We start from the raw sequence: 13,204 nt of genomic DNA on the forward strand, positions 1-13,204 counted from the left end.
ACCTGCGCAGCTCGCCTGGTTGAACTCCCGAGGCGCCTGGTCGCCGTCGTCGTTGTCATTGTAAAAGCGGCAATTCCACCCTCCGCCGCAGGTCGCTGATGTCATTGACTTTTAGCCCTTGGATGAGCCCCCCATGACGCCCAGTGAGCCCCAATACGGCCCCCCTCAAGCCCCTCCAGCCGCCAGCATCCAGACATGCGCGACATGGCCTGGACAGAGCCTCGCGGTCAGGCATTTGCCCGCATCCCCCGTATCACCACCACCCAGTTGTCCATATCTTCAATCCTTCTATCCAACTTAACGGGCGTAGTCTTCTCAATGCACATACCTCCCAATCACAATGTCTCTGGCTGACTCATGCTGTACCTGTGCCACGCTCCTCTCGGACGCAAAGGTGCCCTACGACCCTCACTCCGAGAAGTCACTGCTGCATCATCGACAACTGGATTGCTGCTCCCGATTCATATGCGCGACGTGTCAGTATAAGAATCCCCGGTTTCAGGCCTACTGCCCATTCTGTCAGATATCTTCCGGCCCGTCTGCATTACCTAGAGAAGGGCTCCGGCTGCCGCCCTCATACACCAAGACTGCGGCTTCAAGGGGTTCGAGAAGGGCGGAGTCGCCACCACCTTCATATGATGATTCGATAGCACCTAGGCGGCTGCCAGAGCAGAGTGCAGGCCCGCCAGCGGACACTGACGATACAGTTCACTTTGTGGGGTCTGAGGACTCGTTACAGTCATTGTCGCTGGCGTACAAAGTGCCCATTCCCGTCCTGCGACGCTACAATAACCTCTATTCTGACCAGCTCCTCGCCGCTCGCAAATGGATCCTCGTTCCGAAATCCCACTACACCGGCCCTCCTTTATCCACGCCACCGGATGCAGAAGAGGAAGAACGCAAGACAAAGTTGCGGAGGTGGATGATCGCCACCAAATGTGCGGACTATAATGTCGCCCAGCTATACCTCAAAGGCAGTGACCATAATCTGGAACTTGCCGTGGAGGCGTTCAGATCAGACGAGGAATGGGAGAAGAGTCACCCGCTGAAAGGGAAGGGGAAAGAGAGTGAGAGGCATAGACGACCATATGGAACGGGCGGGAGTATTTCTGGGCAGCTGCCATGACACCGTTGATGCCTTTCGACGAAGTGACGACCCATTGACGAGAAAATAACGCGGTGCAACAAGATATGCCTTCTCTGGTCCTCTCACGCATGCCGATTCTTGCATCTGGACAGATGTGGTCGTTCCAGGTATCTATCTACTCGGTCCCAGAAGCTCTCAATCGGTGTTGTCTTTACAGTGGGCTGGCGATTGCGTGTTATCCTGGGACTTTTCAGTTCCTTGCAATGATCCCTGCATATCACCGGCGAGGCCCCTGATTCAAGACGTTCGAGGGCGATGGCGGCTCCTGGAGGCTTTTGGGACGTTTGGTTTCTCGGCGGGTTGGATCACGAGAAGATCTCGCCACGACCAGAATCTTAAATCCTCTATCTTACCATTGCGGTCCGCAGCCAAGGGTGGCTTTGGCTTTGTCGCTATATCCCTCTGCCTTCCCGATCTCGTGTCGGAACGACCAATCCTGCGCTGTGCTCTGGCTTCGGAGGAAACTTCGGTCGGGATGTGACTGCGAGACCAGGGTCGTATGCAGACTAAGCGGCGTTTCAGGCGCCCAGACGACAACGCGGTACTCCAGACCTACTGTAGCTAGTCCAAGGCTTCGCAAAGCATTATTTGTAGCTCCTGCGCCGAGTACAGCTGCATCATTCCGGGCCGAGATTGTGTGTCCCTGAGTCACTCTCCTCCCTGGCTACGCATTCCCATTGATATATCTCGCGCCTCTGACTCACAGGTAGGTAGGTTCTTCCCACCCTCCAGGCTTCACGTCTCTACAAAATTGCTCTCGTGGCGGCAACTAGTGCCAAATAGTTCTATATGCCATGGCCATGTCCATCTACAACGTGTGCGCCCTCGTCGGGGCCTCGACCATCGGCTACCTTGGCCTGCAGCTGGGTTCCGCCCTGCGCTTCCACCTGCACGGCTCCAAGCTGCAGCGCTACCACCACGGCACGGACCCGTGGGTGCTCGTGACGGGGGCGAGCGACGGGATCGGGCTGGCGTTCGTGCGCGCGTTCGCGCAGCGCGGGTTCAACGTGATCCTGCACGGGCGCAACGCTACGAAGCTGGACAAGGTCGTCGGCGAGCTGGAGGCGCAGTTCCCGGCCGCGGGGTTCAAGACGCTGGTGCTCGACGCGGGGACGCCGGCGAGCGAGAGCTTCGACGCGACGGTGCTCTCGGCGGTGCAGGGCCTCAACCTGACGGTGGTGGTGCACAACGTGGCCGGGTCGGGCGAGCCGCAGTTCGACATGACGCTGTTCACGGGCAACTCGGCGCGGCAGTGCGACGGCTGGATCAACGTCAACGCGCGCTTCACGACGCAGCTGACGCGCCTGCTGCTGCCCGTGCTGCAGCAGCGCCAGCCGGGCCTGATGCTGTTCGTGTCCAGCGCCGTCACCGACATCACGGCCCCGTACGTGTCGCTGTACACGGCGGCCAAGTGCTTCATCGAGGGCCTGGCCAAGTGCCTGAAGATGGAGATGAGGCTGACCGGCCACGACGTCGAGGTCATGTCCTTCACCACGGGCACCGTCGCCACCGCCTCCTCGGGCAGGTCCGAGGCCGACATCTCCTTCACCGTGCCCAGCACCACCACCTTCGTCAAGGCCGCCCTCGACAAGGTCGGCGTCGGCAGCCCCAAGGTCACCCCGTACATCGGCCACTGGCTCCAGTTTGGCTTCATGATGATGCTCCCCGCCTGGGCCCGCGATCAGATGCTGCTTCGCCTCGTGAAAAAGGTGCAGGACGGGATTGCGAAAAGGGAGTGAAACCACTTGAGTGGATGGACGGATGGACCAAGGTTACTGAAGAGGGATGGAGTGGGACGGGGAATAAAGAGGGCCTGGCTGCGGCGTGTTGCTTCATTATGGGTGCTTTGTATCTCGAATATTCCCTGGGCTTGCTGCATGGATCGAAACCAAATCCAACCCGAAGACAACTGGGAATTGCTTCATTCCTTTCCCCTTCCTTCCCTCTACTTTCGAGGGTCACGTGTCGGTGCCATGGCTGCCGTGAAAGACCAGAAACGAAGGGCTCTGAAGGACATTGAAGGTCAAGAGAATTGTATTGTGAAATGGGTTATTAACCATAGCACATATCTGAAGGCGATCCTGCGCATCTGCTCTCGATATCGTAAAGTGGATATCGTACAGTGCTTTTGTCAAGTCTTGCGTCCTGATATTGTGTCTTCTAAACATGTTGTTTCGTGCACCAGCCCTCCACCATTGAAGCCCTCCTGCCTGCCGCCCACCGCGCGAAGCCAGCGCTCGATCGAATTAATACAATTAACATGAACAGAAATAGGGCCACCAGCAAAATACTGCTGTTCAGAGGGCGTTGAGGCCGAAGAGATAGCCCAATTCCCGCACACCGAGCCTCGACACCTCACGACCAGCTGATTCGTCAAGCGCAGTTTCAACAAGCTCGCGTTTCCGCTCTTGGAGCTGCAAGATACGGTCCTCAACTGTGAAACCTGAAGGGCTAGGAGCCTTACCAGAATCTCCTTCACCAATAAGAACCCGGTGAATAGTGACGTCTTTGGTTTGGCCAATCCGATAACATCGGTCCGCAGCTTGGTACTCGACGAACGGATTCCAGAAGGGATCAAGCATAATAACATGATTTGCCGCCGTCAGGTTCAAGCCTGCATTGCCGGCTTTCAAACTGACCAAGATCACCTTGCAGTTGGGGTTGTCGGTGAATTCGAGAACGGCATCGTTGCGGTCCTTAGCGCTCATAGACCCATCATAACGGACGTACTTGGAGAAATCTTTGTGTTTCCACAGAGGCAGCTCCACCAAATCAAGAAACGAGGTAAAATTGGAGAAGATGATGGTCTTCTCGTTCTCTCCTTTACTTTTAATTTCTTCCAGCAGCTCAATGGTGCGCGTGATTTTGGCCGAAGGATGGAAATTCTTCCTGAGCCGTTTCAAATACTTTCGTTTGGCGGCTTTGTTACGCATACCATCTTTCCGAAGCTGTGCAAGACTCTTTGATGGTTCTTTGGCTCTTGGCCTTGATCTTGACCTCGACCTCTCCTTCCCTTTCTTGGATTTGGATTTCGATGATCGGCTCTTCGGCTCTTTGTTTGATTCGTCCTCAGACTCGTCCTCAACATCATCGTAAACAATGAAACCGCCGAGATCGTCGCCCTCGTCGGATTCGTCGCTGCTATCGTCGTCCGAATCGGTATCCCCGTCCTCCTGCTCTCGCTGTTCCACTCGATCTGGACAGTGGATGCGAAGGAAACTGGTATAGTCCGTGACGTTGTTAACATCAATCCTTGCCCTACAATGAGGACAGACCGGAGGAGCGCCGTTGTTGTCGTTGGTGGCTTGTTCGACGAGCTGATTGAGACAGTCTCCACATATAGCATGCCCACAGAAAAACACCGACGGGTTTTCCGTGACATCAAAGCAGATCGGACATTCATAGGCGTCCAATTCCTTCAGCCGTTCAACAACCTTCGCGTCGAGCTGCTCTGCATTGCGAATTAGCGCTTCCGCATCTAGCTCTCCGCCTGGAAGTTGGATAAAATCTTTGCTCGCAATAACAAGGGCTGGATGACAGCAGGCCTGACGAAGTCGAAGGAGTAGTACTAAAGCGTGAGAGTAATTTCGGCCGAGGGTCCCTTTCTGCAGATACTTGTTCACTTGGATTTGCGCACTTGTCTCCAAAGCTGTGTAGAAATCGAGCTGATCTTGGTCGAAGGCGACTCGGTCCTCCCTAGTCTCTTTAGGAGGGAGCTGGAGAATTGGTTGACCATGTATCTTGGATTGCTTTGTTCGCCTCAAGAGGATAGCGCGAAGGAGTGCTTGAAGTGTTTTCATGGCCACTTCCTTCGGAGAATCATACCTGCCTTTGAGAGGGCCTCCAATAGTTCTCCTGAAGTTCTCCCACTCGTTATAGGGTCCAATTCGAGTGAATCTGATGAGGCTGAAGATTTCTTCGGTAGAGTTTTGCATCGGTGTCCCAGTAAGAGCCCAACGATACTCCGCCTGGATGCGACAGGCCGCAATGGCTGCCTTTGCATTTCTGTTCTTGATATTTTGTGCTTCGTCGAGTATCACACGGTGGAATCGTGATCTGTCCCCGAGGATAGGACAGTCCTCAGCAGCCGACGGTTGCCAATCCTTCAATTTTTTAACTTTTTCATCTAGGGCCATCTTGCGTTTCAGTTCTGATGTAAGCAATCCGTAGGTGGTGAGAACTACGTCGTAGGCCTTGAGAGCGGTCCAAGTAGCTTTGCGACTCTCTCCATGGAGAATGAAGACATTCAAGCGAAATCGCGGTCGAACCATCTTCTCGATTTCTCGCTTCCATTGATGCATCAGTGCCACGGGTGCCACGACAAGGGTGGGACAGTGTTTGTTTTGGGGTGGCGGGCGCTCCAGTATAAGCGCAATACTCTGTAGAGTCTTGCCGAGCCCCATGTCATCAGCTAGAATGCCACCTTTGTTGGTGCCTTCTTCCATCCGCTTCATCCATGCGAGACCGCTAAGCTGATGAGGCATGAGTGTCGCCTTAAGGCCTGGAGGCTGCTTTGGTATTTGATCCGCAGTGAGCTCTTCATCAGGCCTAATCTGCCGTAAAAGCTCTTTCAGCTGTTCCTGAGTTTGAGCCTCATCTCGATAACCGTATGTGGGATGTCCAAAGGAATTCGGGAAAGCAGGGCTCGTAAAAGGTAGATTTGGTTGGCCCGGGAACGAGGAAGGATATTGCTCGTCGTCGCTGGAGTCAGAAATTGTCAAATAATTGTAGGGCGCGATGGGTGCGGAGGGGATGTAGTTGTAAACCTGTTGCCCGCCGACGCTGCTGTAGGATTGCCCGACCGGGAAAGCTCCAGGCATTGCAGTTGGAAAGGTAGAGCCAGGGTCTGCTTTGATGGCTCTCGAATCCAAAGTCTCTGGCTTGACGAAGGTCAGCGGTTGAGTGCTGTTAGTCAAGGGTTCTTCTGTCCTGACAGGTTGAAGTGGTCGAGTACCGTCACGGGAGAATGAAGGCTGATTGACAGGAGGTCGATTGATGCTGCCATCCGTCTTGAAAAAGGATTGAGTATACTCAAATGGACGTGAGGCAACGGGTGGTATTGTATCTGAGCCCGCATGCTGAGACCACTCCTGTGAGAGCCGCTCCGCGAGTCTAGCATCGTTTTCTTCCTGCTGCTTTTGATGTTCGCGTCTTTTCCAGAAGTCCTGGTTCAGCTCAACCTCCTCCCTCGAGAACCCGCCGAAAAGGGGGTCAGCAAACGGATCATCTAGGCTGCCTAGACTGGCAGAAGAGGCGGCTGGGGATGGAGCAGCAGTGTGAGCTGAGCCAGGACTTGGACTTGTTCGTCGAGATTTGGAAGATTCTGGTCTGCCGTCACCGAGGCTGTCTTGTCTGTAACGCTTGCGATTCACCACTTCGTGGTTGGGTGGAGGCATAAGTTGGCTCGAGAAACTATCATTGTGGCGACTAACAGGACTCTCGTCACCCAAGGCCTCTGCAGTATGGTTTAGATTCCGGAGAGGCAGGCCGTCGTGGTGTTCCTGTTTCCGAGCTGGCAGAAGAGCCCGAACGTGTTTCTGCAACCTCCTAAGCTCCTTCTGTGTCGTCTTTCTGAGTTCGTCATCCTCGCTATTGTCCCCACTATTCTCATCCAGGCTCTCGAGGATTGCCTCCTTGAGAGCGATTTCGTCGCGGAGGTCTTCAATCTCGGCGAGAAGAGCAGGGTCGGTCACGCTGTCCATTGTGCTTTGAGGTGTTGTATCAGGTAGGATGCGTTGGCGTGGAGGGGTTCTTGAGGGTAAAATAAATTGATCAGCGAAAGTGGCGCAGGAAAGGCAACCTCTCGAGCAAGGCAACTCGCTGGTTGGGCGCGAATAAAGACTGCCTTATCATGAGCACAAAGAAGGTTTACCATTGAACGGCAGGAGTGAAGGGAATTTGACAGAAATAGTAGTCGAGGTCAAAGTCAAGAAAGACAATCGGTTGGCTTTATGTCTTGTTGCCTCGACAATTCACTTTCTGTCCTTTGTTGACTCGTGAAGTACCGACGTGACTTGACTTCGGCATGGCGCAGTCATTGGCGCAGTGAAGTGTCTTCATCCCACGCAGGAGACTCCCGCTCGATCTTCACATAACTTCAATGGGACGAAGAGGAGCAATTCGTGTTCACCATGTGGTGTGCACGTGCGAAAGTCATCTTGGAATGTGCGTTAGTTAAGTCGAGTCAACGAAGTTACGCGCCACCCCGCCGTGCAGACGCGTGTCACGTGTAAAGTGCCTCCGCCGATTATGCAAGCGCGTTGGGCAGAATGCCATGCGCCGAGTTCTAATTGTTCTCTCACACACTGAGTACATACATCGACCCTGAAATTATTAAGCGAGGCTGGACCGAGATGTCTCAATCTTTCAATACATGGCCCAAGCACCTTTGTGTGCTGCTTCACCTCCATAAGCCTAAGCTACGCGTCCCCTGACCTGCTTAATATCCTTCACGTAGATATTCCTCCACATGGCGACAGACACAATGGCAAGAGCTAGGAAAGCCGTTGAAGCAATCAGCATCAGCTTCTGCGTATCTCCATATGCTCTGTTGATGGCCTCTCTCGTGGGGGTCCCTGGGGGATAGGACGATTGCACAACCAGGCTGCCGTAGATGCTGTCGATATCACCTTGCGCCGAGGCCGGCAGATAGGTCATCAGTTTGTTGCGAAACTCGCCTGTCCAGATCGCCGTTGCAATGGTGGATCCGATTGCGCCACCGACTGAGGAGAACATTCCCTCGATGGCAATGACGACCGCGACGTGTTGGTGAGAGGCTGCAGCCATGACAGCAATTTGTTCGCAAATGACCAAGGTCCCGCCAGCAAACGCAATGAAGATCTGGCACATGATGATGTATCCAATGTTCGTATTGGGCTGGCGAAAATGCAGCATGAGCGCCACTCCCAAGATGGTCAGTGGCACGCCGAAAAACAGGGCGATGTTCTTAAAGTGTCCACGCCATCGGATATACATGCCCACGGGGATCGCGAAGAAACAGGCCCCAATGCTGTAAATGTTGGTGATGTAGGATGCGTGCGTGACTGTCTGATTGTTCACCACGATGAGGAAGGAGTAAAAGAAGGCGTCCCATATATAGAAGCTGACGAAGAGGACGGCGGAAAGGATGTTGGCACCTATGACGGTCCGATCGGTCAGGAGCTCCCAGGGAATGAACTTTTTGGGTGCCCAGAATTTCTCCCACAGACCAAAGCAGACAAGCAGAAGCCCGCCGAAGATGATCATGCAGATGATCATGGGCGAGCGCCAGCCATGAGGCTGGTAGGAGTAGAGGGAGAAAGGTAGCAGGAACAGCGCCAGTCCAGCCGTAATCAATAGCAAGCCGAAGAGATCGAACTCGATAGCATAGTGTTGGATGGATTGAATCATCGTTCGGTTGCTCTCCCGGACGGGCATCAGACCCGCTTTCTTCGCTTTTCGATAGTTGAAGATAAAGAGGAAGAACACTGGCATGCAGACAGCTGGAGTGACAATGGCAAATGTGCCAAATCCCCACCTGAAGCCAGCACCGTCAAGGAAGCGTTGCGCGGCCGGACCTCCTGCCCACGTGGTTGCAATATATGGCGAAGAGGCGAAGGCGAACATCAAACCTCGATTCTTGAGGTGTGAGGTATCGGCAATGAAGATGCTTAGCGCGTACCCGACGCCATTATAGCCAACCCAGTAAAATACTTGTGCAGCGGCGTAAGTCTCGACATTCTGGCACGCTGCCATCATAATCAAACCGATGGTGAGCAGGGCTACCATTAAGATGAAGCCCTGTGGACGGCCCCAGATATCCAAGATCTTTGCAAGCGGGAGTTTGCTCAAGCCACCAATGATCTGAGAAAGGATGCCCGTTGTGGCTGTCAGTGAATGAAGTTGAAAGTCGCTCGTGACATAGGGAGTCAAAACCCCTGTGATCTGCTGCTGAAGCGAATCGACAAAGTAAATGAGAAAGATCCTATATTGCCGTGAGTTGCTTTGCTCGAAATCCTCACATTAGTGCAGACATACAGAGTGTAGGCAAGGAAGAGTTGATTTCTACCCCATGCGGATGTCGTAGCTTCAATCTTCTGGACGCCGACCTGAGCATTCTCATCGACGCCGATAGAGCCGGAATCGGCAGAGCCAGGTCTTTCTGAGGTCACACGGGCTTCTTTCGAGTCAGAGGCTGAAGCGGCGGCTTCTGAGTCGCTACCCCGCTGGGTGACAGCTACCGGCACAAAGTTGGGCTTGACCCAAGCTGAATTGAACTTCATGGTGAGGGGTAGAGGATTGAAAGAGAGTGGAATGCGAGAAGAAGGGAGCGTTGCACACGGTTTTAATACCTACCCTGGACACCTACAGGAATCTTTTTCTATACCCTTGTGCGGAACTCATAGCTTGGAACCTGAAATGGGGCCACATAGAGATACTCGAGACTTCAGGGTTGCACTGGATACCACAAGGAAGGGTCCCTCATGGTTACACGCGAGCTTTTCGATGGGGTACTAGCGGCTCGGCCATATTAAACAGGGGACCATGCTAGGATGAGCTCTTGGGTTTCTAGATCCCGACGTACTGTAGGAACCTTGGGCTGTGAGCTGAGCACCAGCTCCCAGCACTTGATTATCAGGAGATAGCGATAGCCGGCGTGACGCCCAAGCATGGGATGATCGAGGGGGGCATCCAGCAAAGAGGCAGCGGAGATGAGCAAAGTGGAGGATCAAAGCACCAGCAGGAGTGAAAGAGGAGCGACAAGAAGCCAAACGCTCGAGGCGACGTTGATCCAGATCCCAGAAGGGACAAGCGCGGTGAAAACTCTGATCTTATCTGATTTCTGGAATGATTTGATTGATCTAATCTGATTGATGACAGAGCTATTCCGTAACAGGTAAGAAGCACCTGATATGGGAGCTAGGCCTAAGAGAGCAAGTATCAGCAGAGCTAGGTACGTAGTGCCTCGCGCACCGAAGACCGATATTCCCTTTTTTGGAGACTCACGCTATGGCCACGATTCTCTTAAGTCTACAAGTACAGCACGAAGAAAACGCGAAACTTAATTAGCCTGATACAGGTTCGACGAATCTCGTGATTCCATTGTCCGTCGTGGAAGAGCTAGGAGAATAATATAGTTGTAGGTGTCCGGTCAACTCCAAGCAGAAGATACCACTATGCTCTCTCCTGGATGTGGCGCCCCTTTGCGCCAGTCCTCATTGTCTCGTCGGCGGGACTGAGTATTCCCACGACAAAGTCGCAGAGAATCCTCTTAGATATATATAGTCCCCACTGGATCATAGTGGAAGAACGGAGTCAGGAGATGGCGGTGCGTTCCACATGTTTAAGTCATTTACGCTCGCCATCTCATTTTGGGAGACACTTGAATCGGCAGACACTGAAAGCAATGAACAAGACCATCGCTTCAAGTGCCTTCGGGACTTCAAGATAAGCTCTGTTGTGCGATAGGAAGCCATGTCTCGGATTTATTCTGAACTCCTCCAATCGGTTGTAGATGATCGACCGCCATGGCCAAAATAGTCACTCTTCAATGGAGCTTGGAGTGTCGTACATGTTTTGGCGACTTGGCTTTGTAGGAGAGGATACGTCGCCTCATAATCATAGGTGCTATCGCCACGGTCACAGATACTCGTATTAACCGTGATAGTAGTGCTTCCAGGTAGTGATGACTCCTTGTCACTTGGAAGCGTGGCTTCGACTTACATATGCTTGAGGTTCGTCGTTTGAGTCAACGGAGCGGCAAAGCGTCACGATGCAAATGGAGGAGCATCGCAGGTGTATTTTGCCGAATGGGCGACATCTCAGGGGTCAATTGTCATCAGGTTCAAGGGACTCTCGACGCGGAGGCTTACGCCTCCGTGAAATGCCTGACGAAGAGCCTCGGCGTACCGTGGACCCGCCACCGTGGTACTCACGAGCTGCGTTCGAGTCGACATCGAGATCGGTCAAGCCCCGGGCGATTTCCCCGGCGCTGTCTTCTCCTGCCTGGGAACTCCTCCTGTGGCCTAATGAACGGTCGTCGGGCTTGTGATACGCCTCGCGTCTCTCCGTGGACGGACGCCTGTCCGTGTGGAGTCGGGTAATCGTCTCAGCCTCAAAACGTCGCGAATCTTGCTTCAGCTTTGCTATATCGGTCTAATGCAGTGAGTGCGTGAAAGAAGAAGATATTTAGCGAATCTGCTCACAGGAGTAGGATAGCGGAGGTCTTGTCCTTCAATGAGATATCCCTCCTTGCCATCCTGCATCGAGTTAGTCGATTAGACTGAGCCGCACTTCTCATTTGTTGGTACGCTTACCCTGGAATGCGATTCTACCGACGTCTGACGGCCAAACACACCTCTCTCATGGTAGAGCTTTAGAACTTCTAACGAGATACCTTCGCTGGGAAGAAAAAACTCTGGTGGTCGTGCTTGGGTCGAGTCGGCCCTAGCGCCTGATCTACTGCCTCCCGGGACGTAGCTAAGTTCACCCCCGGCGTTCTTTCCTTCTCCAGGCGGGAATCGACTTTGACGAGTTATATGGTCGGTACGTACGGCGCGGGCGGTTGTGACTGGAGTTTCCAAAGTGTCTGCTTGATCGTCGTTGTCTCCTGGGGGCATTAGTGATAGCCTTGGATCACCGCCTTGCGGGCGTAGCGCTTGGAGGGCAGATGGACTGCCCAGCGTCTGAGAGGTGCCTCGACTTGTGTAGTCTCCTTGCGACATTTCATATAACTCGGCCAGCGCTCGGCGCATCGTTGCGTCGCTATAAACACCCTTTTCCCTGGCTTCATCATCCATGCTCCTCTTGATTTCGCAATCAAGGAAATGAACGATCCACTGATGTCTAATCTTTGCCGTATATTCTTCTGCCGATAGTGTTTCCCTTACTCTTGCCTCGTATTGGCGTCTTGCCGCCGCTCCTCGGCGCACCTGATCCCCATCCACAAATCGCTCTTCGAAGACGTTCCAATATCCCTTGCCACAAGGGCAAGTGATGTCCTCGAGCGGGACGTCAGGCTCATACAGGAGTCCGCAGCCGCTCCCGCACATGATGATGAAGGGGGAGGATCGGAGATATCCTCGGGACGGGTCGAAGCGCACGATGACGGTATACCGTTCATGGAGATAGACTGAGGTGGTTTCTCAGAATGGGTTTTGGGCGAGCAATGCAGTCGATCTTGTTCGTGGACTCGTCATGGTAACAACGCAGTGACAGTGAGGCTGAATCTTTTCAGACATTGAAAGACTCCGGGTCTATCAGACTAGACGCCACCGTCGAGAGTTGTAACTGGGCAAGTACAAACAAGCAGAATATGCCGAATGCGAGAGGGCAACCAGGATTACGCCTTGGGTATGAATGCAGCTTGGACATGAGCCACTCGCCGTCAGTCCACCGCAACGCAGACCTGGGAATCTTCCGCCGAGGGAGGTGTGAATCGCTCTGCCATTGGGTCATGCTGGGAGGGTGAGCCTCTGGAACCCCAAACAGTGCAGACATGCCGGGCCAAGATACAGCCATGTGTTCACTGCTGTGTCGTCGAAGATGTACTTGCGCTAGATGGCTAGAAGAGAAAGTACGGGGTATATAGCTCTGACTTGTCGCCCGAATCTTCAAGGAATCAGGCATGGATTGAGAACATCACTCCATCACTCCCCTTGACCTGAGCGGACAGGCCAGTGAGGCTGATGAGAAGCGCCATGGAGGACACCGCAGCGAAACTGTGGAGATTGGCGTGGGAAGTAAGTCCCCCGTGAAACTCTCGTCCGGGTACCCACACGCGCCCCAACAGCGCTAGCCTCACTCCCCGGAAAGCCCACAACAGGTGCTTTTTAGCTGCCACGCTGCGGCCTACGGAGCCCACGAGATCGGCGGCCCTGGATTTATTTGCCCTTGATTTAATGCCCTGGATTACGGGCTCATCACATAGGCTGACAGTGCAACACAAGGATGTGCGTCAGAGTCAGGTGTTCAATCTCCACCTAAAGGGTGTCAACATCGACGACATCGTCGCTTGGGCTTCGCCTGACGATATTGAAACCTTTGTCCGACATTGGCTTCCTGCAGTCTCTGAGAAGG

The 13,204-nt window shown here is 53.6% G+C and overlaps 5 protein-coding genes across 5 annotated transcripts; 2 read left to right on the forward strand and 3 right to left on the reverse strand.

The window, feature by feature from the left end:
- The first annotated feature begins 247 nt into the window (after window positions 1–247).
- On the forward strand, window positions 248–1,761 carry PV07_01386 (uncharacterized protein). The gene has a single exon (XM_016387904.1). The coding sequence runs from the start codon at window positions 341–343 to the stop codon at window positions 1,124–1,126; it is 786 nt and encodes a 261-aa protein (XP_016254832.1). The 5' UTR covers window positions 248–340; the 3' UTR covers window positions 1,127–1,761.
- A 28-nt stretch (window positions 1,762–1,789) lies between these two features.
- PV07_01387 (uncharacterized protein) lies at window positions 1,790–3,283 on the forward strand. Its single transcript, XM_016387905.1, has one exon. It carries the CDS (start codon window positions 1,942–1,944, stop codon window positions 2,884–2,886), a length of 945 nt encoding a protein of 314 aa, XP_016254833.1. The 5' UTR covers window positions 1,790–1,941; the 3' UTR covers window positions 2,887–3,283.
- On the reverse strand, window positions 3,158–7,284 carry PV07_01388 (uncharacterized protein). The gene has a single exon (XM_016387906.1). The coding sequence runs from the start codon at window positions 6,847–6,849 to the stop codon at window positions 3,445–3,447; it is 3,405 nt and encodes a 1,134-aa protein (XP_016254834.1). The 5' UTR covers window positions 6,850–7,284; the 3' UTR covers window positions 3,158–3,444.
- Window positions 7,285–7,366: 82 nt separating this feature from the next.
- Window positions 7,367–9,525, reverse strand: PV07_01389 (uncharacterized protein). The gene is made up of 2 exons (XM_016387907.1): window positions 9,164–9,525; window positions 7,367–9,110 (listed from the first exon to the last, which is right to left on the reverse strand). Exons 1-2 carry the CDS (start codon window positions 9,406–9,408, stop codon window positions 7,562–7,564), a joined length of 1,794 nt encoding a protein of 597 aa, XP_016254835.1. The 5' UTR covers window positions 9,409–9,525; the 3' UTR covers window positions 7,367–7,561.
- A 1,429-nt stretch (window positions 9,526–10,954) lies between these two features.
- On the reverse strand, window positions 10,955–12,177 carry PV07_01390 (uncharacterized protein; the record flags this gene model as incomplete). The annotated part of the gene is made up of 3 exons (XM_016387908.1): window positions 10,955–11,281; window positions 11,332–11,385; window positions 11,443–12,177. 3 exons carry the CDS (start codon window positions 12,175–12,177, stop codon window positions 10,955–10,957), a joined length of 1,116 nt encoding a protein of 371 aa, XP_016254836.1.
- Between the last annotated feature and the right edge of the window lie 1,027 nt (window positions 12,178–13,204).

The sequence above is a fragment of the Cladophialophora immunda genome (assembly GCF_000835495.1).
Source record: "Cladophialophora immunda strain CBS 83496 unplaced genomic scaffold supercont1.1, whole genome shotgun sequence".
NCBI classification, from domain to species: Eukaryota; Fungi; Ascomycota; class Eurotiomycetes; order Chaetothyriales; family Herpotrichiellaceae; genus Cladophialophora; species Cladophialophora immunda.

Excerpts from the sequence above, each read along its gene's own strand:
- PV07_01388 (XM_016387906.1), bottom strand. The coding sequence starts at position 6,849 with ATGGACAGCGTGACCGACCCTGCTCTTCTCGCCGAGATTGAAGACCTC.
- PV07_01389 (XM_016387907.1), bottom strand. The coding sequence starts at position 9,408 with ATGAAGTTCAATTCAGCTTGGGTCAAGCCCAACTTTGTGCCGGTAGCT. Across the intron at positions 9,111-9,163 it reads CTCTTCCTTGCCTACACTCT|GATCTTTCTCATTTACTTTG; the intron begins GTATGTCTGCAC and ends ACGGCAATATAG.
- PV07_01386 (XM_016387904.1), top strand. The coding sequence starts at position 341 with ATGTCTCTGGCTGACTCATGCTGTACCTGTGCCACGCTCCTCTCGGAC.
- PV07_01387 (XM_016387905.1), top strand. The coding sequence starts at position 1,942 with ATGGCCATGTCCATCTACAACGTGTGCGCCCTCGTCGGGGCCTCGACC.